Genomic DNA, 27239 nt, shown 5'->3' with positions numbered 1-27239 from the left:
CAGCAACCCCAAACCTTGAAATAATAGTTATAGAGTCCCTTAGTGAAAACAAGTCCCTTAATGAAAATAAGAACATCATATGAAAATAGCAGTAATGGCTCAGAAGAAATGTCTGAACAGCCCAATATCCTGTCTCCAGCACTGGCAATAGCTAGTAGGTATGGAAAATGGCAGGAGTGGAAAATGTAGTGAGACTGACCAGGTGTACTTCCCAAACTTCCAAGGATTTACAGTTCAGAAGTCACCTGAACTGGAGTTAATTTTTGTGAGTGTTGTTTTAGTCTAGACAGCAGCTTAATGTACCCAATAAGTCGTCCCAGGCTTTTGTCTTCATACTACCAAGCCTGGAAACCTAGGCAGGGTGTGTGAGGGCTTTCCCTGATCCTTGAACCTGGGTTTTCTTCCTGCTGGTATCAACCTGATGGAGCTGCAGGAGGTGCTGCTGTGAACTGAAGTCTCACTTCATCTGGAAATCAGACGTAGCCGCACTCTGTACGAGTCTGCAAGTTCATACATAAATGGAATGTTCTCCTGACAGCTCCTGAGAACTAACACAGTAGCAAAGCACCCATCTGCTTTCTAAATCCTGGTCCAAGTGCAGATCATGATTTTTGGGGAGCAATCTGGGTTTATTCTGCCTATTCTGGTGGCTACTTATTTTTCTTCTACTAGATTAGTTTTCCCCTTCTTTTTCCATTTCTCACAGAACAGAGAGAGAGAGTTGAGTAGGATGAAAAAAAAATGCATTTTCGCTTTCATCAGAACAAGGAGGAAGAAAATCCTTTAAGTAGGCACAATAAAGGATTTTTTCATTCTCAGGTAAGAATAAAAAACCTTCTCCAATTTTTGGTAGGATTAACCTTGCTACTTTTGTCTCTCATTCTTACACAAGAAACAGCAACCCTAAAGAAAAATCTTTTTGGCATCCGAAAATCAGGTCAGTATTAAATGAGGGTTAATACTGTACATGGATTCCTCCTACATACAAATCCCTGGGAGTGATGCTAGACCTAAAGAAAAATTATTTTACCCTAAATTCCAGAAGAAAATGTAGAGGAGACAAAAATTGATTCTAAACTGGCACAATGGAAACTTAGTTTTAACAGATACCCCTGTAATACTTTTGGTTATGGAAATTAAATGAGCAATAAAGGCACACGTTGTACTTGTGCTTTACGATGGATTGCTCAGCTGTATGTCTCCTTGACTTTCCTTTTACCCTTCCTTTCATCACCTTAGATTTCCTACTTAATACCATAAAAATTACCATAGTCAGATGCTTGTTATTTACCTGGACAAAACAAGACAGAAAAAAAAAAGGTGAGGGGAAAAAATTTTCCTCCAGATTTTAATATGACTTTGTACCAGAGAGCATAGATACTGTTCATAACAGCCTAATAATATGAATATATTTTGGAACCTACTTGTATGTATATACACTAGTTTTAAATACTACCTTTGATACTGCTGTATCTATTAATAACAAATAAATATGGTGTATTAAAAAAATAAACACTCCTTATCTGAAAATAAACACAGCATATAATCCTTATGATTAGTGACAATACTCTTAAATATTAATTGAGTTCTTACCTTTTCCCTTGCTAGATTTGCTACATATCAAATAAGTCTAAATTTTGTGAGAAGATGATGATGGAGGTATTGCATTCCTGCAAAACTGACAACAAAGAGCAAGTAACCTTATGAAACATATTAATAGGCTAAACACCATGAAAAAAGGTGATGGTGAGAAAGCTTTGAGAAAAAGAGATTGTGCTTATTTGCCTTTTTGTACCAGTGGGCTGCATACCACAGCTGCAATGAAGGAAACATTCCAGTTGAGCAGCATTCCTCTGTATCTTTTCAAAGTCTCTGTGGAGGCTAAAGCAGGAATCACTTATTTGCGGTTGAGAAAATAGCAGGGACTTCTGCATTAAATTTTAAATACATTCTGCCCAGAGGATGATAAGATGTTAAATCAAATGATGAGACATTACCCATCTAAGCAATGCATTAGGAGTATGAAATGGGATTCAGCATGCTGTGAATTCTAAACTCCTGTACTCAGCAAGGAATTATAGACTCATACAATACCAGGTTGCAATTACCATATTATCCTCAAAGATAATATAGTCCATCCTATCCTGGCAAAAGTACAGGAACATGGCCCAGCACCCTGTCCAGCTGAATTTTAAAGGTGTCCAATGGCCTGTTGATCTCAAGAGTAAATTATGATGTTGTAAGTTTTATAATAAAATAATACAAAGATTACAGTGAATTGCTCAGGGTACAACATTAATTCCAGCATTTTTCTACTTGCTAGATTGATTTCAGATTACCAGAGCTCAGCCACTGTACAGATGGAAAATAGCCTGTGTAACTATTTCTTGAGTATAAAGGCTGGGCAATTTTAAAAATTATTTTTTATTAGATTTATACTATGATTAAGCTACAGAATTTGTTACAAGGTGCTTTCCCTGCTACCTTTTTACTGCTATTAAGACCTTCATCTCAAAACACTGAAAGATCTCAAGTGTGACCAGGATAAGTGGGAGGAATTCTCTGCCCTCTGTGTAAAGTGAGTGCAGAGAAGATAATGACATTCTTAACGGCCAAGCCCCTCAGCAAGCTCAGAAACATACTTCTTGAAGAAATGTTGAGTCCTAAAGTGTCAGTTTACACTCCTGCAGCTCCCAGATAATGTTATATCAAATATATGTCCTGCAAAACTTGAACTTAATTTCAAGAAACCACACCAAAATTTTAAGTTTTGTTATTGTTTCAAAGCCACTCAAATTTATAGTGTCCTTAAAATATGTTTCTCTGTAGACATTGTAACAGGATTTGGCCATTTAGTGAGTCACTGGAGTTGCTTAACTGAGTACCTTCACGCCCTGTTTTTAACACACTGCAACAACATCTAACAAACTCCTCCCAGTCCTGCCAAGTGTTGGTGCCAGCGAGGTGAGTCAGCTGCGTCTTTGCTGCATCATCCCTCTGACATACAGCACTACCAGAGAGGATTAAATAACTAAACACAGAATAAGGCTGACTTTCAGAATCATCTCTATCTATTTTAAGTGCTAGAGATCGTCTTCAGCCCTGTCTTAAATGGTATCACGTTTTTGCTGAACGTATTCCACGCGTTTTGGGGAAATGGCTCCAATATTCCAATGCTCTCCAGTGCAGTTCTAAACATGCCATGGGAGGATGAGATTTTGAACCGTAGGAAGGAAGATCTAATGTTCAAAAACAAAAGTTTCTTCTCGTGTGAACTTACACCAAACACAGCCAAAAATATTAAGCAGAAACGGAGCAGGGATTCTGAGACCTGATGGCTTGAATTCCATACAACCTGCTGTAATTTGATTTTTTTCCCAGAGTATGCTAATATGGAGTCATTTAGAAGACTCAGAAAGGTCTGCTTTAACCCCCAATGCAGTTCCTCATCCCTGACCTAGAGGAGTTTACAACAATTCACTAAAATCAGAGAAAAAATACATTAAAATGAACAGAATTGAGAAAATTTATTGCTAATGGCTTTTATTTTGTAGAATCACAGAGGAATTGGCAAGAAAGGCCCAAGAGAATTATTTGTTTGCCTCAGAAAGCAACTACTGTCCTCCTTCCACTGTCTTGTTGATTTTTTTCATAAAAATCTGTATTAAAACCAGTAACAGCACAATAAATCTATTCAGAAAATCTACTTACAATGGCACTTACTGTCATACTTGATTTAATTATCCTCTTTGAAGAATGACTGCTTGTAGGGTGAAGGTGATTCTCTCCCATCTATCTTCCTCTCTGTAATCCCCTAAACCAAACATAATTCTGAAGAAATAAAATAAAAAATGTTTAGGCTCTGACATTGCTCCTATTCTTAGTGTAGCTGGGATGTGAATAGAAAGACTAGAAAATACCTGCAAAGGACAGTAGCTGAAGACTGAAGATGACACATAATGCTCCATCTTCTACTTGATTGTAGTTTATTACTGCATTTGTTACCCGTAAAATATAAAATGGAGGGAATGTTTTTCTGAAGGTACAAATAAAAGACATTTCTTGCTATCAATAAGCAAAAAAAGGAATCACCCACTATTAGGCTAAAACATAAATTCTTAATTATGATTATTATGTTGCCAGTAGTTGACACAGTGACCTTACAGGACAAGCAATACAAAATTAAACTACCAGCACATTTCTGAAGTTGGAAAAGAAAATGAAACAAAATGTTATTTGTTCTCTTCTCAAATGCTTTCCTTATGTTCCTCAGAACCCCAAGCAATTGCAGCTGTCGGGCAAACCTAAAGCCACTTTCACTGCTGCCAGTCACACTCCCAGACACCCTTAAGGAAACCCACAAGCCACAACTTCATCACTGAGGTTCTTCTAAGTTAGTTCAGCCATAACTGCAGCAAAATTTATGACAGAAAAGCATTTTCCTCTTAAAGAATCAGACTTCCAGTGTTCCCTTCTTTTCATTGTCTACCCTGGTCCTTCACTCCTTACTCTGCTCAGCAGTATCTTCCTTTTGGCAAGAAACCACGCAGATTTAAACTGTGAGGGGCAAAATTGCAATTTAGTGGACAAGCGTGGACAAAGAAAAATAACACACAAGAAATTTTTTAAAGTAGAGTGCACATTAGAGTGTCCTGGAAAACACAGGAACGACTGGGCATATCTGAGGTTTCCCCCTACATTCCTGCTGGGACATTCTCAGTACCTCAGAGGCCACTTCGTGGCCTAAACCTTATGGCTGGTCAGGGAATCTGTATGTGGCTGGGATACTATGGCAGGATAATTTAACTGAGACCTCTGTGTGGTAAGAGAATGGTGCTGGACAAGATTTTCAGCTGATGGAGCAGTGCGTGAAACAAAGGCAGCACAAGGTAACAGCTGCTGCCTTCAGCCCTGTTCTGTTATCTCTGTAGTACATTATTCTCTCAGATGACAGTAATGTTACAGAGGGTGATGCTCTAGTCTGAGTTAAATTGTGTAAAATATGGAGAACATCACACTAAAACTGACATTTATTACAGAAAATAATAGCTATTTGTAACTGGTCCAGAATGGATTCAGTTGGAATACAAAAAAGCAAACTAAATTCTTCTCTCTAAATTCTGACTCACTAACTTCCATTTGAAGCCTTTTTTAATTCAAAATCATTGATGTTAATGATTTCAAATACAAAGGGTATAAAGAGAAGTTATAGCCTAGTTGTGGCTGATTTAAGTTTATTGATTTGTTTAAATGATCTAAATTGTTTGCATTGATCTTTCAAAAGAATTTGAATGGGTCCTGAGAATCTTTATCAGAAGGATCTAAGTAGTTCAGCCTGAATCCTTCAACAGTGCCCTCATGATCCATGTTCAACATAGGAGAGTAATCTGACAGACACAGAAGACAGAGCATCCTGGCGTGCCATGAATGTACATAAACCTGGATAACATTGTATCCTGGATGCTCAAATGCTGTAATTTCAAATGCATTTATTTCAATTTGTGTGGGGCTTTTTGAAAAACAATGATTCTCTGATCTCTGCCAAATTACCTAAGGAGAATATCCACACTACATTTCTGAAAGAAACCTTGAGCTGAATCCCCCATTTTATACCTGTTAACACAATTTTTCCTACTTGAAACTTTTAGCTAAAACGAGATATCTAAAATACATACTTTTTCTAGTGGATACAAGTCTTTGTCACATTTCCCCTCAAAAAAAGTCAAAGAGAACAAAGAACTAGTGAGATATTCAGTGTAAGCCGAAGTTCAGGAAATTCAGCCTCTGGCAAACCAAGGTAAATAAAAAGCTCTTCTGTGGAGAATTTCTCACTGCGGATGCTCTGCCTACACACACAGGTTTTTCAGACTTAAGCCAAGAGGGTTTTTTTTTCCACGAGTTCTTCACATTGTTTCAACTCCTGTGGCATAATACAGCCAAAGTAGTGAACTGAGATAATAAAGCTCCAGCCCAGCTACAGCTTTAACTGGCAGCACTAGTAATGTTCTGGCACCATCTGATGTTTTTTGTTTTGCTTGCCTGGGTATAATCTCTAGGCAGCCCCGCTTTGTTTAGTCAGTGAAACTAAAGAACAAAACAGACTACTAGGGTCATATGCAGCTTGGAAAAGAATGTTATCTAAATTAACAAGCCGGATTTCAAAACCAGATTGTGCATTCGGTACCTTAAACTGGTAACCCCATGCATAAACACACCACCAGGCGAGTCCAAGGACTACCAATGCTCCAAATTCTAATTGGTAACAAACTAGTATACAATGTGAATGTGAAATGGGGAGACAATTAGAAATCTGGAATATTTCTTATTTTCTAAAATCAATCGCACTACCTCTGAGTGATTCTTTTTCACAAAGGGGGTGATTTTCTGTTAAATTTAGTTTAACTTAGTATAAAGTGGCAGTGTTGTGAGATACTAAACCTATTTCAGTCCTAATATAAAGGCATTTTTATAGTAAAAGAACAAGAAAAGGCTATAGGGGGGAAAGGAAAAAAAAGCTACTAATGAATAAGCTAAAGACTGCATGATAAACACAAACCTCATGGAAAAAGCACAGTTTCTGCTGCTTTATTGTTGATCCCTAAGAACGAATATGAGCATCCCTATGGGTCCTTTTAAGTTTTCATGTCAAAGCATAGCTCAAGTTCTGTACTTATGTCAGAGGAGATCGGTGCCAAAACCATGCCTTGTGCTGAACAACAGCTTTGCAATTGTCCCTAGCTCCCGGGGAATTCATTCCACATTCTTGGATGAGTCCACAGGAAAGCTGTGTCATATTGAAGCCTCAGCCTTTAAAGGTTATCTCGAGTCGTGAATGGTTTTTATACACTGTGCACTTTGAAGAGAAGCCCCTCGGACTCCATTGTTAAGCCCACTTTGGTTTAGCACTGAAGGCACTTTGGACATGCAAAAAACCAAAAGGCAGAGGGACAAGCCCAGCAGCGATAGGTGCTAAGAGCTTCCAAGCGGTGTCAAATGTTTCAGAAAGGAACTAAAAGATTCCAAAGCGCTTTAGGGGAGAGGATGACGCCCTCCCGCCCTCACACTCCACAGCGCCAGCGCGCCGTGCCTTCACCGCAGCGCTGCCGCCTCACAGCCCTCCCTCGCGCCTCGCCCTCCGCCTCCCCGGGTCGTGAGGGGAAGCCGCGGGGACGGAATCCTTCAGGCGGCACCCGCAATCCGCATATCCCCAACTCCATCTCTCCGGACACCGCCGCGCCCTGCCCCGCTCCGCCCCGCCCTGCCCCGCCGCGCTCCCCTCACGCCCCGCGCGCCTCCCGGCCCCGCCCCGCTCCGCGCGCAAACCCCGCCCCTCGGGGCAGAGTAACCCGTGGCCACGCCCCCTCGCTGCGTGCCCCGCCCCTCCCCGCCCGGCGGCCGCCGAGTCTCTCCCCCGCTCCCCTCACCGAGCGCGCGGCGTGCGCGGCGGTGCCGGTCCGGTGCTAAGATGGCGTCTATCATGGAGGGCCCGCTGAGCAAATGGACCAATGTGATGAAGGGCTGGCAGTATCGCTGGTTTGTGCTGGACTACAACGCCGGGCTGCTCTCCTACTACACGGTAAGGGGCGGCGGGCGGGCCGGGCGGGCGAGGAGGCGCCGGGAGACCGGCTGAGGCGCAGGGTGGGGGCGGGGAGGGGACTCGGGGCGTGCGGGCGCCCGGGCGGCCAATGGGGAAGGAGGAGGCGGCGGGAGCGGCCAATGGGGGAGGAGGAGGCGGCGGGAGCAGCCAATGGGGCGGCGCTGCGGGCAGATCGAGCGGCGGGGGCGAGCGGCGCTGTTGTTGTTGGCGGCGGGCGGCGCCGCCGGTGGGAGCGCCTGCGGGACCCGCCCGGGCTCTGCCGACAGCTCCGGGGCTGCGTAACCGCCCCGGGCGGCCCGCGACACCCTGCTCCGGAGCCTCGCTCGGTCCCGCTGCCCCGGCGCTCCCCGTCCTGTCAGGCGGGAACTCGCTCCGGCCCCGATCTGGGGGCTCAGCGCGGCCGCGGGCTCGGGGCGGTGCCGCCTGCCTTCCCGGCCGTGTGCGCCCAGCCGCGCCCGGCGCCTCCTGCCCGAGGCTCGCGGTGCCTTACCGCCGCGCTCGCTGCCGCCCGGCAGGTGCTGCCCAGAGCCCCACCGACTTTCTCGGTTCCGTTCAGGAGTTCCCACTTCCCAGCACGAACTTTTAAAGTGCGGTGTGTCTTAACACCAAACAGTGATGTTTTCCTTAACTTTTTTTTTTTTTGCATAACCTCTGACAGATCCTGCCTTGCTGGCTTGTTCAGCTTCCTTATTCATATTTTTACATAACTTCCAAGTATTTTAATGGTGCGGATTAACTTTTTTCAAGGATGTGCCCTGAAAGGAGAAGGCTCAGTGGGTGAACTGCATCCGTGCTCCAAGGTTTTCTTCTCGTGGAGCAGTTAGTGGATCAGTCTGAATAAAACACATACAAATTAAACCTGTAGTAAATTGTAATAGACTTACAGCAAATAACTTCACATATCACGCTGTCTATGAAGCCTTGTTCATACAGAAGCTTTGCATATAAGACTTTTTTCCCTAAATCTGGGTTTCTGTCATACTGGCAGAGAGCTTATCTCATCAGACACAAGAGATAAAGCTCTTGCCATAGAGCTGTCACACACGCTCAGTTTTGCTCGTGTGGGTTCAAACTCTCTCACCTGGGATGTGGATGGAGAAATGAAAGTGCTTTTATAGTTGCTATTTAATGGCTCTTCAAATGTCAGCTGCTTGACAGAGATGAATTAGTAAGTGTGCCTAAGTAGCAGTCCAAGGTGCAAAGTCATTTGATGCTCAGCTACCGAAATAGAAACGTTTGCTGATGACTAGTGTGTATAATTATAATTCTGGATATTGCACTGACGTTCATTCTGTGGTCTTCACCTGTTTAATAAAAATACACTCTTATATTTAATTATTTCTTATGACTAGGTATCTCTAGACGTACATCTTCAGTGTTAGGGTTGTAACTCCTGACTGGTAGTTCATGAGGCTCATAAACAGCATTAATTTGAAATGCTGGCAGTTTTGGGGGCTCTATTTAAATGTGAAAAGGGCCTGTTCAGCATCTGCAGCCTTGTGTTTGGAGTTAACTGTGGGTCAGGGCCATGGATTGTGCTCTCTCTGAACCAGTTTCAGTCTGAAGCAATAAAATTGCCTCACTCTGCTCGGTGAGTGTGGCTGGGTTGGTGTTTGAGCCTCAATCTGGCTCCTCCCAGCAGAGTAGTGCATGGGTGGGGTAGGCTGGGATGGTTTCAGCCCGGCTGCATGGACACAATCTGGAAGCTGTTTTGCTGATAGGAGGAATTACAGCTATCTGATCTGCTCATTGGTGCTTCAGGCTCCTCAGCAAGTTCTGCATAGAGGAGACACTTTGTCCAACAGATGCCACAGCCTGTTAACCTTTGACAGGGGAGCTGTGGAAACCTGCAGGGAAATAACTCCTGATAGAGCTGAACTTTCCATTAGAGCATGAGCCACAAACGTGTTTCTTCACAGGCTTGTTCTTGCACTCCTTTACTTCATCTTTGGTAGTTACTTAAAATAGAGTGCAGAAAAGCACCCTTAATATGAAATAAGCATTCAAACAGAATTAGTGTGCAATAACATTGCACTTCTGGTGTAAAAAAAGGGTATGCTTTGTCTTTTGGTGAAATGAACAGCTGTTAACCTAAGTATGTTCTGGATACATACATCAGAAGCAAATAAATTCAACAAAATTTCCATTTCTAGAATGACTAGAACTTTAAAGGAACAAGACAAAAGATTTTACATCAAGTCAGAGTCAGAAAAAAAGAAGAAAATTTCATGTTGACACTTTTTTCTGTTCTCATTTGTGTATTCCATCCTCTGTACTTGTGTTGCAATGGACAATAGTAGTACTACGTGCACGTGTGAATGGGAAAGTTTCTCACATGAATTTACAAGGTATTTTAACAAAGGCTTTTCACCCCATTTGCAAAATTGTTTGATTTTTTTTCCACTTTTTTAGTTCGGGAGTTTTTTTCCTCTCTTAGAATTCAAATGTTCGTCCTCAAATTTGCTAATTTACTTATAATTCCATTTGTGTGAAGTTATTTATGAATCCTATATTTGAGAGAGTATGATCTGGACTTGTCATCCAGATATTCTTTTTACATGGTTTTGCTCAAATAAATGATTGTGTGCTATCAGTAAATGGCCATTTGTGAGGCCTGGGGGTTTTTTTGGTTTTTTTTTTTTGAAGAGCAAAATATGAATTAAGTGACATTTTTGATCAGTTTGACCAATGGCTTGACAAATTATTTCTTTTTTCCTCTCAGTGTTCTTGGATCTGTGACTCCACCAATGTTTTCTCTCAAAGGAATAGGAGCATTGTGGGTTTTCAATGTATTGTTGGCTGCACTGAAATATTTGGTAGACAAATCTTTAAGTGGCTCATTCCTGCCTTCTGCTGGCACAGGAGCTGCAAAGTTGTTCCATGAGCTGTATTCCAGCTGAAAAATAGCTTTGTGCTGATTTATTTTTTCAGCTGAAGTTGTTCTGTTGTTTGTTTTAAGCATGTCAGTGTGAAAACGTGTGTTGACATTGTGCTGGGAAGAGAGCATGAAGACATAGAAATGGTCAGGGAGGAAGGGAATTGAATGCAATTTGGTTTTTGTTTGTGTTTTCTGGCAGAAGCACTGTCTTAAATACACATCAGCTATAGCCTTGATAACCCTTGGGAATCCTGTAGAAATAATCCAGAGAACCACTCAAGTTTGAAAATCTGATTTAAATTCTAGCTTTAAGTGTACTCTTTAAATAAATATTTAAATTGTATAATAAACTGAAAGCAGAACTGGCATAGCTGTGCAAACAGTGCTAAGAACAGCGCCAGAGGAAGGTCAGTTCCTTAAAGCATTTTCAAACTCTGTGGATATTTGACATATGGTGGTATTGAAAGGAGAATTATTCAAAATGTCGCAGGCTTGAAGGACTGACTTGCGTAGTGAATGATGGCTGCCAGAAAAAATGGCTGTGTAGGACAGCTCCATATTATGTGTCCTTGAAACCAAACTGGAGAGCCTCCCATCATCTTGGTGGGTTTTGCACCAGTGAATGCCTCAATAGATTTAAGTGCTGTTCTTTTGTTCATCGTTCCATCAAACTACTTTTAAAACATATGTTGGTCGAATGCTTTGAGGAGCCAGAGCTGTGTGAAATAAGTTGTTAGGAAAAGTACTTGTGGTCATGTAAAAGTATCTTTCCCCTCATGTTTTTCACTACTACAACCAGTTAGCAACTTTAATACTGGTTGTACTGCATTGAAGAATTGTTTGTGGGTTAAACAGCCCAGCTATTAAGGAGGGGGACTCAAATTTTGGAGTGGTTTTAGGAAGCTTCGGTGGTGAATTGAAAACAAACCTTGTTGACTTGATCTCAGATGATGCCTCCAAAGCTGCAGTTGTGGCTCAGTGCTGCTATGGTAGAGACTTCCAGCTGAATATTTTTTCCAAATACAGTTTCTCAATCAACAGCTGCATGCAAAAATCCCAAGAAACAGGAAAAAACCCACATCTGCTTTTGCACAAACATTCCCTCTGAGGTCTCTCTGTTTTCCATTCTCAGATGAAATTACACTTTTTTCCTATAATAACTTGATCTGTCACATGCCCTGCAAACAACTCAGTGAGTCTATTAAAAACAGACAAATCTGTAGGTGAACTTGTAATAATAAGAACTCTGAATTTATGGCTACAGAATAAAAAATACTGTTGATTATTCTGCAACACTAAATTGAATTTTTTACATAGTTTAAACCTCATATCACAGGTTTTGATGCACTGAATACACTGTTAAAGGATTATAATTTAAATAGTTGACTCCTCTTTAGTAGTTAGGTTGCAGCTATGGGCTGTTTGGTTTGTAGCTGCGCTTTTTGGGGTAGAAACTGAAGGAGAGGGTTCCAGGATTATGCTGTATCTTTTACACCCTGATCCAGTCAAGGCCTCACATGTATTAATTTCTCATAAGATCCTTTAAGCAGTATAATGCTTTGCTGTGCCAGGTCCCATAAAATGTTGCCTTACCCATTTCATCTATACCTGGTATCTGTGGGGGTTAAATGCCCCAGTGGCACCTCAGCTCTCACTGCAGTGTTTTATCTCCTGTTTTCTGGCTGCACCCACAGAAGTCCCAGCTTTAGCTGCAGGAACAACAGGGCTGTGAGATGCTCTCCCTGAGCTCAGGGAGCTCCTCCTCTGAGACTGGCGTGTGCCTTGCAAGGGAGCTGGAGGCACGGTGGGCTGGGAACAGCCTGGAAAGTCTTTAAATTGTTCAGGTCTGTTTCTGCTTGAAAAATTAGCATTGCCTTAGCATTTGATGGGAAAAAATGACTACTGTGGAAAGTGATCCAAATTTAAGCTTCTCTTGTAGATGTAGATAAATTGCAAAGATTACTGTTTATAGATACAGCTTGTTCCAGCTTCTTCATCCCTAACGGGAAATAAATGTCCCAAGTGGTTTTGCTCATCTGTGTACTTATGTTAGGGATTTCCATGACAGCACTGAGTGAGTCAGAAATGCACCTCTTCAAGTTCTGTTCCCTTCTGCACAAGCAAAACTCATGCCTGAGAACTTTTGGAGGCAGAGAGCAGCTGGGTTTTATTTGAAACCTTAAACTTTGCGTGCAACAGCTAAAAATTAAATGAAATAGTAGTACTTCTAAAGGTGAAGGAGAACTGGGGGCCCTTGGGGGTTGGGTTAGGATTCCAATTTTGTTTTATTTTCTTCAAATAGACCCATATATTTTCAATTTCTCAGGTTGTAGGTTACCTGAAATACCTTATGTTAGATCAGTCCTGTATGTGATCAGCTTCGCTGTGTGGATGTAAAAGAGAAACCAATAAAGGCCACCTCTTTTTGGGAGATACCACATTCCCCCTGCAGTAATACTCTTTAGCTTTGCTCATTTTTACAATTTTTTATTTGAGTTTCAGCTGAAATTTATCTCATATTGCTGTCTGCTTATAACCTGTTCAAGTCCTTTATCATCAAAATCAGTATAGTGTGTATTAAAAGCTTATAGAAAATGTAATTTTGTCTGGTTATAAAACTGATCGCTGAAAAAAGATAGCTGCATATTAAAGTTTTAAATATAAAAGGAAAGTAAAATGTGGCTTTTTTATTAGCCATTCAGAGATGTCTTTCTGCAGTATAAGCTTTTGTTCAGTGAAATGAAACCATTCCTCAAAACAGTTATGGGATGGCTTTTTTTTATAATAGGATATATTTGACACCTAATTTCAACCAAAAGATAATAAGAAGAAGCTGAAACTATTTGAATTGTATTTTTATAAAACCTTAGTTGGGGAGGGTGCCAAATCCAAAATGTCAGCTGAATTGCGTTTTAAAGTACTGACCTGCAGCAACAGTGGAAGGTGTGGTGTCTGCCAGTGAGAGAATACAGCACTGTGTGTGATGACATCTGTGTGCTCTGGAGCTCAGGGAATTCAGATACTGCAGTGATGGGTGCTTTATTGCACTTAGGTGGAATGAATTCGATTTACTGCTTTCTTATAATTGGTATTAACCAAGGAAAGCTCTGTCTGAAGATGGTGAAATGGTAGCTATATAAGCCCACACACTCTGACCCGTTATTTATCTCGTGAATCTTCTTGCAGACTGAGAACATCATAATGTTTAAACTTAATTTCCATGCCAATAAAATGTGGTGGACAAGAAAAAGGGAGGCTTTTACCATATCTTTTGCAGCAGAGTTGGTGGTCAGTCTGCACAGTGGAAAAGGGGATTGTTGGGGTTCTGCCCTCCCTTGCACTGGGACAAGCCCTCGAATTCCCTGCATGCAGCTGGCTGTGGGGTCTAAACCCAGCCAAACCCAGTCTCCTCACTACCTTTGCCTTTTGCCTGCTGTGGTTCTGTGCCTGTGCTCAGCACAGGGAGCTGGAGGGCTCTGCCTGGCCTGGGTGATCTGGGCAGCTGGACCTGCTCGGGTCCCTGCAGCTGCTGCACAGCTGCAGCCTCAGTCCAGATATTTTCTTTCCTGCTAGGATTATGCCAATATTTCTTCCAGAAACCACCAGAGGGAGTGATAAGCTCTCAGAAGTGTCCTCCCATTTTAGGAGAGCTCTCAAGGCAGTGAATATAAAAAATAAAAGTGTACTCTAGTGAGCTATGTCCCAAGTATCCACAATTTCTCATAGGAAATTATTGGAGAAACTTTGTTATTAGATCCTTTCTTGGGTTTGAGGTTAAAAAAACCAACAAGACAAAACAACCTTCCAAAATGTCTTCCCTGTGTACAGGTAACCTAAAAAGCAATTATATATCTGTACAATACATTATAGATGCACTGCTGGTCTTTACTTCCATTTCACTTTGACCAGCTCACATATGCTGATGTGAAAACAAATAGAGTAATACTGATGGCTTCTAACATTCAGAAGACAACTCTGATAAATTAGAGCCTGAATTGAATGAGGGATCAGCTAAAACATTATTTGAAGCCCCCCAAGTGCTGTACTTTTATATTATCTTTAGTGGATAGGACTTGCTAGGAGTGCTTCATTCTTCACTTGTAGCTGTATCTAAAACATGTCACAGATGAAGAATAATTTGTTCCTGTTAAGATTGATACTTCTTTTCCTGTCTTTTTTTTCCATTGATGTCAGCAAGATTTTACTGTTTAATAGCTTCAGTGAAAATAGATCTGGTGCTAATATAGTCTTGATGGAATTCTTGATACACTGTTGGAAAGAAGTGAGTATTTCAGAAGAGGACAGTAAGAAAATCTGTTCATGAGACACCAGTGACAGTTGTTGTTTTCCTGACCTGAAAGAATGTAGTTTGAATATTTAGATGGCAAGAGAGAAGGGGTTTTATTAGACAGTATTGCCTGTCAGAGAAGGCTGCAGTAGCAAGTAATTTATCATTTAAAAAACAGTGTGTTTGTATGTGTGTACTTAAAAAACACCAAATATTTTGTATTTATGAAAAAAATTGAGTATTTAGGATGACCTAAATGTTTTCTTCTTTACCTTAATCGTTTGTGTGTGTGCTGCTTGGTCTTGCCACTATTGCCCAATAACAATGGTTACTGAGCAGTTTGCCTGAGACAGTGGTGGGAATAGCTGAAAGCTCAAGTATCACAATTTCAAGCTGGAAGTGAGTTGACTGTTTAGAATTCCCTTCTTGGGGGGGTTGAGGCCTTTTGGTCAATGCTTGTAACAGATAATAAAGAAGATATTGAGTAATTTTGCAAGGTAGGTTAGTCTACAGGTTTGAGCACTGGTTATGGGCATGGGAATCTTGTTTTCTGACCTGGCCTCCAACTGCTTAAATGGTTTAAAACATTAACTTTTCTAATTTTAATAATGATAGCAGGCTGTAGTAGTTAGGAAGTAGATATTACAAGCATGTCTAAACATGAATTTTGTATCTGACAGATGTATGACTTCATTTGTGCAATTCTGCCTGCAGTGGCTGGATTTTGTTTTATGGACACTTTCCTGAGAGTAGGAGAGAAAGGAGGACTATGTGAATCAGCATACTGCTGATTTTTAATATTTCCCAAGTAATTTTCTTCACTTCTTTTTACTTTCTATAAAGGTGTGGATTGCATCTTGTGAATATTTCTCGAAAATATTCCACCTCAAGAAGTTTTCTAGATATTGTATTCTTGTTTGTAGAAGGATTCATTTTCCAAACCATGGTGGTGTACTTGTGTGTGGGAATTAACCTATTTTGTAACAGAATTTGCATCTTGTTTAATCAGTCAGTAAAACATAGTACAAAAAATGCTTTATTCTTTCTCTGTTGCTTTGAATAACTTTCTTTTTACTGTATTTGTTAACCCACTGATCTGTTTTGTTTCTGTTTCAGTCAAAAGACAAAATGATGAGAGGCTCACGCCGAGGATGTGTTAGACTCAGGGTAAGTGTTGTTTTAAGTTTATTCAGTACTTAATGACTTACTGTCTATATGTCCTAATGGAGAGAACTGCAAGGAGACTTCTGAGGTTTGGCCTCTATTCCTGACTCTGCAAAATACTGAAATAGTGAAAGTATTTAAAGAAAGAAAACATTAGAGGTCAAGTGACAAGCTGAGCTAATTACATTCTATAATTTATATATGGTATAAAAATATTATACATTTTATATGACATTAAAAAGTATTCTATGGCAGAGTGAGGGGGGCTAGCAGTAGCATGCTATGAAAAAGTTGCTGGTTGCAGTTCTCATCTCTCTGTGTGTGTGGAGGTACAGGTGTATATTCACAGATATATATGTGTACATATTGTTCTGTATTTGAGGAAGTCATTGTGAAACTGCTTCCTTCTGTCCTGATTCATTTTTCTTCTCTTACTGTGCCCTCCATCCTGCCAGTGGGGACACTTAGGCCTGCCCCTTGACTGGGCTTGAGCTTAGTGAAACACAGGAGAACTGGAAAGGGAAGGGAGAACACTGCTAGCAAAGCTTTTGAAATATGGCTGGAGGGGTGGGATACAAACTGGGGAAACAGAGGCAGAAGATGCAGAGTGAGAAAGCTGAGCATTACCTGTTGAGGCACTCTGGCTTGGACATTTAACCTGGAGTGCTGCTGGCGTAGCTGGCAGTGGCAGTACTGAAGTGACATGGGAATGCTGTGATATCTTTGCACATTCCCAGTCTCTACCTTGTGGTCGTGCTTGTACCAAAACAATTTCTTTCCCAAACAATTTTCCTATATTTTTGCCCATTTCTCATAGAATGTCTGGTTCCAGCATGCAACAATCTTGTGAAGAGCTAATGCAAGCAGGGGGAAGGAGTCAGGAGGATAGTGGATATAAATGGCAGCATTTTGAGTCTTGAATTAAGAGAAGTCTTTGGAAGGGGATCTGTGGTCTTACAAACAATGTGATGAGTGTTGAAGGAGAACTGTGCATTTTCCAGTTACTCCTTCCTTCTGTTGCTAGTCCTTTCTAGTCTTTCTATGGGCCTCTTGCAGGGGTACCTGTGTTACATATGTGAGACTCAGAGAATCCCCATTCACTTGGATTCCAGATGACTTCTTTGCACTTTGCCTTGCTTGATGTATTGATGTCTTATATTAATCAGAATTTATTTAAGAGTAATGTAAGCTCGAACCACTGTCTGGAGCAAGACATTCCCAAAGATTCATGAGGATGTTTTTTTCATTGTGCAGAAAAATTCAGTCTGAAAAGCCATGCCTGCTTTAATAGTGCTGTGAGTCTGTCAGTGTGGAGGTTGGCCTCAGCCTGCTGGTTTAGGAAATATTAAAAGTGAACAATCTGTTCAATATTGCATGGTCCATCTTTATATATATTTAACGTAAAACAATCACTTTCTCTTCAGTCTGCCACTCTTCCATCCCAAATTGTTCTTTGGAGTTTTCTAAAAATTTATAGACTCCCCCAGCCTTTCTCTGAATATGTGTGATTTGCTTGGGTTTTTTTTTTGTTTGTGAGGGAGGAAGGAATCTTCCTCTTTTCTGCTTTTGTAAAGCAGCTCCCCTGGCAGATGACAGTGATACTGATAGTGGAACAGATGGGCTTCTGGAGTCTGAAATTCTATCAAAGAGGTTTTCTGTTTAGAGTAATTGTTGATTTGTAACTGTAGGTGTGAACATAAACAAACATTTAATTTAAGCAATTTGGCTAAAATACTTCCTTTTCTCTTGAATGGATTATTGAAAGCTTCTTCCTCACCTTTTTGCTCTGGATATACTTTTCATAGGCCTGAAGTTTCATCTTCAAATTCTTTTGCTGATTGTCTTAGTGTACTTGGGAAAGTGTATTCATAGAGGATTCTGTATCATCTGCACTATGCTTAAGTCCTGCTAAAGTTTTCTTGAATCATCTTTCCCACTCTTATTTTTAATTTTACTTGTTCATATGTATTATCAGCATGACAGAAACATCTTCTATGCTTCTGGCTGGGACCCTTTACCTCACCATTGCAGTTAGTGTGTGCACTGGACACAGCTTTGTGCTGAGCCTGGAGAAAAGGAAGCTCAGGGGTGACTTTGTCACTCTCTACAGCTCTCTGGAAGAAAGTTGTGGTGAGGTGGGGGTTGGTCTCTTCTCCCCGGTAACAAGTGACAGGATGAGAGGAAATGGCCTCAAGTTGTACCATGGGAGGTTTAGATTGGATATTAGGGGAAATTTCTTTGCTGAAGGAGTGGTCAGTGTTTGGAACAGGCTGCCCAGGGAAGTGGTGGAATCACCATCCCTGGAAGTGTTCAGAAGATGTGTGGATGTGGCACTTGCTGAGATAATTCAGTGGTGATCACAGTGGTGCTGGTTAGCAATTGGACTTGATGATCTTAGAGCTCCTTTCCATCCATTGTGATTCTATGATACAGCAGTTGAGGAGAATGATATTGTACAACTTGCAGTGACCTTCTGATTTACTGCATAGCAAAACATGTACTTAGGGTGTCAGATATTTTTTTATCTACTGGTATATTTTAAAAAAAATCTGGTGGTTGTTGTGTGGCACTGAAAGTATTCAGAATTATACTGGCTTGGATACACTTTTCAGGTGCCTCTTTTACAGTGATCACAGAGCTGTCCGTGAAAAGCCTATATGGAAGACACTCTTGGAGAAGTTATGTGGCACGTTTTATCAGGGGAGGGAAATTAAAAAAAACATTTTGGAGCTCTCCTTTCCTGGTATATTGCCTTGGATATCAGATGGTTGGTGCTGTTCTTACATAGGACTGTTCCTGCCACTCTGTAGGGACTGTGAGGAGTGTCTGTGGGTAGCACTGACTCAGCTCCCTCTGCATCCCAGTCTGTACCAAAACCATCCTCAGCTTTTGGCCAGCCTGCTGTATCCCTGACCCCTGCAGCTGCTCTGGGATGCTTGGCTGAGTGAGAGGAAGCACTGGTTGGAATTAACTCACAGGTCCTGGTAGTACTGTTACTCTTTGTGTAGTCTGAGAGTAAGGGCAGAATTTACCCTTTAAATATGGGCACCTTGCAGGGATGTCTGTCTGTTTTGTGGGAGGGGGAAGAATACGACAGATCTTGGCGCTGTGTCTCCTTGGAGAAGGAGAAGAGAAACTGAGTAAATCCATGGGTGATTTTTGAGCTAAATATTACGATTTATTGGAGTTGGCAGAGACCTGGAATTGTCCTTTTTTTTTGTGTCTTCTCCTGGGTGAAACTGTTATTTATTGTAAGTGTTGGAGGGGGCAGGAATGAAAATGCGGATAGATTTGTAAGTAGCTAAGCACAGATGGTCTTTAATTTATTTGCATTTCCTTGTAATAATTAGAGAAGAATTAGAAGACAAAGCTAGTTGCTTTTGATATATCCTTATTACTTACTGTTAATATTTACTTAGGGACTGAAAATTAGATAATGCAGTGTACCAGTGACATGACATGATGGGCCAAATTCATTCTGCTAGAATGATTTATTTTTTATTACAGGCTGGTAGATAAAATCAGGTCAAGAGCTTCTTTCTGTAGAGTCCTTAGGAATTATTATTTTTATACAAAGAAGACACATATAAAATATTGCTTCTTGCTCTTCTTTAAAATATAAGTTGGAATGTAGTAGAGAGCTGCTGCAGCATAAAGCCACCCCGTTACAAAAATAAAAGATGCATATTATTATCCAGAAAATCAGCTTTACAAACATTTTCTGTTTTTTTTCTGCAATGAAATTTATTGTTTTAAAGAACTGACTGCATCCTATGACTGAACAGAGAATCTTTCTGCTCTTTACTGTATTCAGTTTGCTTCTAATTTGTCAAAGCTTTTTAAATTCCAGTGGTGTAGTGATAGAGTGTCTGCTGCTGATGTCACTGCTTGCCTTATCAGGATTTTGTTCTTTGTTTCACAGGGAGCTGTGATTGGTATAGACGATGAGGACGACAGCACCTTCACAATAACTGTTGATCAGAAAACCTTCCATTTTCAGGGTGAGCTGAAAGAAGAGATTGTTTTTTTCTTATAATAGATTCCCCTTGTATTTGATGGATGATTTTAAATGTTTGGCAACAGAACAGCATGAATGAGCACACTGAGAACATTCTGGATCCAGGGGTGCTGCAGGTTAGGCAGGGATTTACATCTGCAGTGGCTACATATGTGCTAGAAAGAGACTGTAGCTCTGGCAGGATTTGGAGATTAATAATGTAAAGAATAAATCACTCAAGGGGAGAGAAAGTAATGTGCTTCTGATTATGGGTTTCGCTTACAAAACGTTCCTGATCTTCGTTATCAAGATGCAATTATGCATTTCTTTATGAAGAGAATCAAGACTGGTCTGAAGGTTGCAGTTTGTATCCAAATAGAACTTAATGCTCAATTATGAGGAGACTAGAGGCAGCATTTGGCTTAACGGTGGAGCTTTGCTTCAAGATTTACCAGCTTGCATTCATTTCATCTACATTTCTGTGTCTTGTCTGCCAGTCACCATTTCTCTGCTATTATCCTTTTATTCACATTTCCTAACACCAATGCCATCTGCCACTGCTATGTTTCGTCATTGCATGCTATGGCTCACCGGTAGAAAGGGTAAGGCTCTATATAATTGCTATGTACTCCTTAAATTATGTTATCTGCAGCAGCAGGACAAAATACTGTGCTAATATTGAAAATACTGTGCTTATACTGAGTAGAGAACTTCCTTTTTCTGAATGTTAAAATCCTAGGGAAGTGTGATGAAAATATTTTGCAACTAGCATTTGTTAGTCCATTTGCTTTTCCTCTAAAATGTAGTGACTAAATAATTTAATTGCTTTGTATAGAGGTGGAAACTGTAAATATCCAAGAGGCATATCTGCATTTAAGCAGTCATTTTAATTTATGTAAACTGAAATAGTTCTATAACCTATATTGTACTGCACATATTTTAAAATCAGTGATTTGCAAATGGGAGTTATCATTAATACTGTTGCTTTTGTGAGACTATTTCTAATGATAAATATTAATTGTACACCATATTGTCACTGGCTTCTGTATTCCTTGTGCTACAGTTTTTCCTAAATGCTGCTGCTGTCCTCTGGCTTTTCGCTGCATTAAGCCTTGTAAATATACCTTCATAATGCTGAGCTCACAGTAATACTTAAATCTACTGTTCCCAAGGATAACTGATAAAATGCAAGCTAATTGCTAATGCAGTAATGGAATGCTGTACTAGGGCAGTCTTTCAGTACTACAAAGCTAAATACTGCTGAATATTTGAGAACTTGATACAGGTAAATCTAGAAATCTCTAATCTTTAGTTACTAAGATAAACCTTTTTTAGTACATCTTGTTTTCAGTGTCTTGTTATATCTGTATTCTCTTTTGGGTAGTCAGATGTCTCAAGAAAGCTGATAGTATTTGACACAAATAATGTTCTACTCTAATATTGATAATTTTTGAACAGCAATGTTGTCACACCTTGTGCTTTGTAATTTCTCTTTCTCTCCATCTCATATTAGGCCAGGATTTATCTATGTTCCTTTAGTGTACAACTAAGATGTTGTACACTATTTTCTGTATTATGCTTTTTCTATTAGCATATTATGGATTAGCATATTATGAAGATTACATTCCTGATAGCCAGGATTTTCTATTGATACAAGCACAGTATTAATATATGTGGATTAATGCACAAATGTATAAAGGCAGGTAAGATAACAGTCCTGTGATATTTCAGTAAAAAAAGCTCTGTGGAACTGTATATGTAGTTCTTACAGCCACTGTAAATGCATTCTCACCTCATGCAGCCTCTATGTCACATTTATGTCAAATGTTTGTTCATTATATTAAATTAATTCAGTATTACACAGGGTTTAACTTATGCAAAATGTAGGTCACTGTCAGTCATGAGTAGCGAGTGGGTAATGTAAATATTACAAAATGTATGCTGACACAACATAGGATATGTAGGGCAGATTCTGGGAATAATCCAAGAAAACATACAAAATTCCTAACAATTTCTTCCTGACTTTTAGTACCTGATTAAAATAGAGCTTTTGTTCTGCAAGATAGTCATAGCTATAAATACATTCACCCTATATAAAAGAAGTCTTGGACAAGAGAAGACTGCAGGAATGGCAAGTTACATTCTTCCTTCATTCTTGCTGCCTTCCTTCATTCTCAAGGACAGACAGGCATTCAAACAACCTGGAGCCTCACTGGGGAGAAAACAGAACTTTAAAAATCCAAGCTTTCAAAGATCTGCTGACCTAAGTTGGGTCCCATCTGCAGTGGAACAGTTTCTCTTTCAGGCTCTCCATTTACTCAGACTTTAAGGACTGATTGGTACCTCAGTGAAATTTTGCTGACAGGCAGTGATAGAATTTGAATTCGTGAAAAATAAAAGAAAAACTTCATTCTGGGTTAATTATTTCTTAATGTCAGTTGCTCAAAATTGCACATCTGACTAACGCTCTAGAGATGTAAGTAATGAGATGAAGGGCAAATAAGTCATTTAAAAATGTCTGATCAACTTCTCATGTGAAGTTGATTCCATATGTTTGTGTGTCTGTGTAACTGAATTTCTGAAGTGCCAAAGCTCCAGTGTCTCCCACTAAGATCTGCCTGTCACTGCATCTTGGTGAATTCTGAGTGTTTCTGGTATAGAGTTCATATTTTGTTGCTGCTTCTTACAATCTCCCTCTCTTCTGTTCTCAACTGTGCTTCCTAGTGGCCACCCCTGTATTGAACATCAGGAAAAGTTAAAAGGTTTTTATTAGAAAAATATTGTAGATTTTGAACAATGACTGCGTACATCCCAATTGGGATCTACTGGGTATAAATGAAAGAAGTTTATTGAATAAATATGGGCAGTAAAACAAACCCCATATTTTGTTTTTGCTGTCTGCTTAACTTTAGCTCTGCCAGAGTGCCCAGCAGATTTTTTCCCTGTATTTTGTTGCTAGGTACAGCTATATTGATGCTTGTTCATATTGGAGGGGGAGGGGAGGTAGAATGACTTCAGACATTCTAAAATAGATATAAAAGTAATGTATTTTATCTCCTGATTGGTCCTCTTTTGGTCATGCTGAATATCCAGTTTCATGGCTTGCTTGTAAGGCTTCTGAATTAGGCAGATCTTAAAGTATTCCCTCTTGGGTTTTTTCAGATTAGATGCAAAAATCCGTTCAAGTTGCTGTAAGACATTTGGGATAATACTTTTAGTTTAATTTACCTTTCTGTTAGGAAGCTTCTTCTTGGTAATGTATTTTTCCTTGCTGCAGTACATGTCCCTGTTCTAAATGTTCCATAACTTCCAAACACTGTGGGGGTTGGTTTTGTTTTTAACATCTTCATACCATCACCAAGCTATAAGTGCTTTCCATTTGGAAATTCACTTCTTCAATCCTTCCCATTACTTGCTGTTCTTTCTCCTCACTGGGATGCTCGTGACTTAAATTCAAGAGTGGGAACATGATGTTCAAGAGACTCTGGCAAGGGTATTGTTGTATTTTTTCTTGATATTTGATTTGCTGTCTAACCTGAAGCAATAATAGCTTCTATTTGGACTGAAATACTTCACTAAACGCACATTGTACGCAGAAAAAAAATATTATTTTTTTAAATCAGATTTTTAAACTCCTACCTGAAAACCCAGCTCTTACTCTTACAGCCTGCAGTACAGTTCTTTGGAAGGAAAATCAGTTTTGTCTCCACTGTTCTGTATAATAAAGGATTGAAAGATTGGAAGCAGTCCAGTGCATTGATCTGAGATGATTTTGCTGTAGCTTTTGTCTTTCCTTTCCTATTCCTGCAAAAGTATATGAGAAACGAAGCATGAATGTTGCTGTGCAACTTATTCTCCTATTACATGAAAGCTGGTAAAGGTAGATTTCTCCTTTCCCATCCTTCCCCAGTTCATAGCTTGATTGGTGTCTGCCTACCATCCCTGGCTGAGGAAAAAGGGAGACATGCTGTAAAAGCAAGGATTTTTTGTTAATATGGGAGGCATTATTATTGAGAATATAGTGGAATCTATAAAGGCCTTAGTTGCTGAGCAATGTCAGAATTTGAGATTTTAAGTATTTGTATTAAATATCAAAGTTAATTATATTGGTTTTATACCTGTGTTTCAACACTACTTGCAGAAATAGTCCATATTTATAGTCTTCTATAAATCTTTGACATTGTCCACCAAGTAGATAACAGGAAGCTGGCTGCTCTTGTGGTAACAAGAGGCACTTAAGTCTATCACATTACCTGATTTAAATAACGATTCATAAATTGCAGCCTTTAAAAAGAAAAGCTTTAGAGCTTTTTTAATTTGATGTTGGGGGAGAGATTTTGGTGTGAAATCTTGGCCTATGCTGGTTTCCTCAGTGATGTCTATAACTGCTGTGACCACATTGTTTGTCCTAAGTTAACATTTTTCAGGGTCTTTTAGGGTCCTGGTGATGCTGAAACAGTGAATTCCTCTATGCTATTCTCAGCTGTGCTTTCATATTGCAGAGGAAGATGAGCAGCTGTGCTCAGAGTAAAGCTGAGCTGTCATCCTGTCCAGCTCTGGGCTGCACAACGTTCTGGGCTGCATCTCCTCCTCCCCTGACTGACATAACTGCAAAAGTTCTGCAAGCCAGAGCTAGGTTTAGCTTTTGCAGTGATTTTTCTGCCTTCCTCCCTCTTCCCTCTGCCTCCTTTTTGCTATTGATGTATTACACTGGTATTTTGAGTAGTTGGAACATGTGACTAGAGTGCAGGGCATGGTGCATGCTTGTGCTTTTCCCGTTTCATGCAGGTCATTTTTGCACCAGCAGCATCCTGTGTTGCAATTATCTGTTTTCCAATCACCCCATGGTTATACCATTTTTAATGGGACTCTCTGTACTCATGTATAAACACTTCCTGGTTTTCTGTTTCTTGAGGCTGAAACTGCAGATTTCAAAACGTGTTAAACTTGAGAGTAGCAAAGAAATAATACCATGAAACAGTATCTGTATAATGTGTTGATTTGTTTTCTTTTTTTCTTCCTCTGGAAGAAATAGTATATTTATTGCTTGTTACTTTTGGCATCAGTATGAATCTGTTATCTCAACTGTATTTGTGATACATGGCAGCTACTTTGGAAGGGGAAGAATGGCCAGAAAAGGTCTCACTATAAGGAGTGGAGAGATACAGAGTAGTTCAACACTCTTTTCCTTCTGTTTTCACAAAAAATTCCAAATAGCAATAAACTCAAGTTTGACCTGTTAAATTGACAACTATTTTATTAGCTAAGAAAATTCTTCTAGTTTGATTTTTTTTTTTTTTTCAATTCAAACTAAAATATGGCTTCTACCTCCAATTAATAGTTTCAGAGCTTTATCAGTGTGATCTGCAATGGAAAAAATTCTTTACTGTGAGGCTGGTGAGGCCCTGACACAGGTTGCCCACAAGCTGTGGATGTCCCATCACTGGAAGTCTTGAAGGTCAGGTTGGATGGAGCTCTGAGCAGCCTGGGATAGTGGAAGGTGTCCCTGCCTATGGCAGGGGATTGGAACAAGATCATCTTTAAGATCTCTTCCAACCCAAACCATTCTGTGATTCTATGATTGATTTTAAATACAAACATAACCTTAAAGCCATTTTCACAGAATATACCATATGAGGTATTATTTAGTGTTACTAGTATTAATATTTAAATATTATTCTCTAGTAAAAAACAGATACTTGCAGATTTGTCCCACACTCAGAAGTGTTTAATTACAAAATTACACATTATATATGGATTTCCAGAGAGAACTAATAGCAACTTAATCATGTGTTTCCTTTGTCACAGAAATTTCCACCCAAAGCCATGTTTATGAGCTGATTATAAATCTTGCTAAAAAAGCCTTTGAGCTCAGGTAAAAATGAAAGAGCAGTTTGGTTGGTTTCTCAAGATCACAGATTAATCTTACTAACACATTGTACACAGGAGACATTTTAATGCTTTTTGTTTGTGCAAATCTAATGACTTTGTGTCTTGTGACTGCACAGGAGTTTCCTGTTGGGATGGGGAGATCAGGCTGGTCAGACACCTGCAGAACAAAAGGAGGTTTGATTTATATGTGTGGGTGGAGAATGGCATTGGGGGAGGATTAGCAGAAGGGAGAATAATGATTGTGACAACTCCAAAATTATGATACAGAGGAAATAATGTTCAACCTACTGACAGATGTGGGAGCTGCATGTGTTAGAAGGCTATTTGTTAGCAGTGGAAGTACAGTGTTTTGCTAGGCTTGTATGAAACCCTGCTTTATCTTACATGTTTTTCTATGGTTTGAAAGGCCTTCAGTGGCTTTAAATAGCAATTTATTTAGCCATGGAACAGTCCTGTGATGCGTGACTTTTCCACCTTATTGAGCACTACTGATAAAATCTCTCTCCATTGAGACTGGTGGCAGAAATCCTATCGATCTCAGTGTAGGCAGGATTTCATCTCTATTATCTGGTTATTTGTGTGTAAAGATACTACATTAGTTCTGCACTTGGCTGAGAAAATACAGGAATTTTGCATACAAATCAGTGGAAGTTTTGTCAGAATGAAGGCTGCATAATTGACTCTATTGACTCTGTGGGTGTAATAGACTCTTCTTACTGAGTTCTGCCTGTAAGTAGGTCACAGTGAATGAAAATAAAATATGCATTTCTTTTTGTGACAGTATGGTGTTTTTATAAGTAATCTCGTAATTTTTTTTCACTAATTCTTCAGGTTTTTCTTTCATCCTAATGCCCATGTAGATGCACACAGACACACACAAAATATCATCAGTATGCAGATTCTGAGGTGATACATTTTTTGTGTATTCTGTCTTCCAAGTACTGCTGTGCATGACCTAGAAATGCTGGTGGTAAATGCTGTGTCGTGGAGCAGAGTTGTTAAACTTGTTTATATCTAATCTTTAGATGCTGTCAAGCTTAGGCTGGGAAAAAGTAATCTGTTTTATGCTGTACTTTAACATTTGGTATACGTTATATAAACACATATAATCTCTCCAAAGCAAAGTAAATATTGTAGGAACTCTAAATTATAAAATTTATTCTCTATTTGGGAAATTAATAGAGGCTGAGAGGATCTAATGTAGTTGCATTTCATTTGCCTTCTTATCCTCATTGAACAGAACTACTAAAAATCCCTGCCACATCTGACTTAGCAGTTTGGGAAATTCAGAGATAAAGGACTATTCCATAAAATAAAAGGGAGTTTTAAACCACAATTTTTCTGAATAACAGAAATTCTTCAGTAGAAGCAATGATTCTTGTGTTTAGTACTTTTTTCCATTCGATAATTTTCTCTTTTGTCA

At 39.8% G+C, this 27239-nt stretch overlaps 2 protein-coding genes across 7 annotated transcripts in view; one reads left to right on the top strand and one right to left on the bottom strand.

Moving 5' to 3' along the window:
* The window catches only part of EPS15 (epidermal growth factor receptor pathway substrate 15), a 67896-nt gene extending 60382 nt beyond the window's left edge, over positions 1-7514 (bottom strand). For all 4 annotated transcript variants that reach the window (XM_085067606.1, XM_085067609.1, XM_085067610.1 and 1 more), the window contains exons 1-3: positions 7425-7514; positions 3921-4036; positions 3724-3831 (exon numbers count right to left, since the gene is read on the bottom strand). In XM_085067606.1, the coding sequence (XP_084923732.1) occupies positions 3724-3792 (69 nt within the window). In that variant the 5' untranslated portion in view covers positions 3793-3831; positions 3921-4036; positions 7425-7514. The remainder of the gene's footprint in view (positions 1-3723; positions 3832-3920; positions 4037-7424) is intronic.
* OSBPL9 (oxysterol binding protein like 9) overlaps positions 7442-27239 on the top strand; it is a 57070-nt gene continuing 37272 nt past the window's right edge. For all 3 annotated transcript variants that reach the window (XR_014853688.1, XM_085067613.1, XM_085067612.1), the window contains exons 1-3: positions 7442-7576; positions 15880-15930; positions 19850-19928. Coding sequence is in view for 2 of the 3 variants with exons in the window: in XM_085067613.1 (XP_084923739.1) it covers positions 7466-7576; positions 15880-15930; positions 19850-19928 (241 nt within the window). In the remaining variant the exon portion in view is untranslated. The remainder of the gene's footprint in view (positions 7577-15879; positions 15931-19849; positions 19929-27239) is intronic.

The sequence above is a fragment of the Lichenostomus cassidix genome, chromosome 8 (genome assembly GCF_008360975.1).
Source record: "Lichenostomus cassidix isolate B80296 chromosome 8, HeHo_3.0, whole genome shotgun sequence".
Taxonomy (NCBI): Eukaryota; Metazoa; Chordata; class Aves; order Passeriformes; family Meliphagidae; genus Lichenostomus; species Lichenostomus cassidix.
This window is presented reverse-complemented; position numbering and strand designations above follow the sequence as displayed.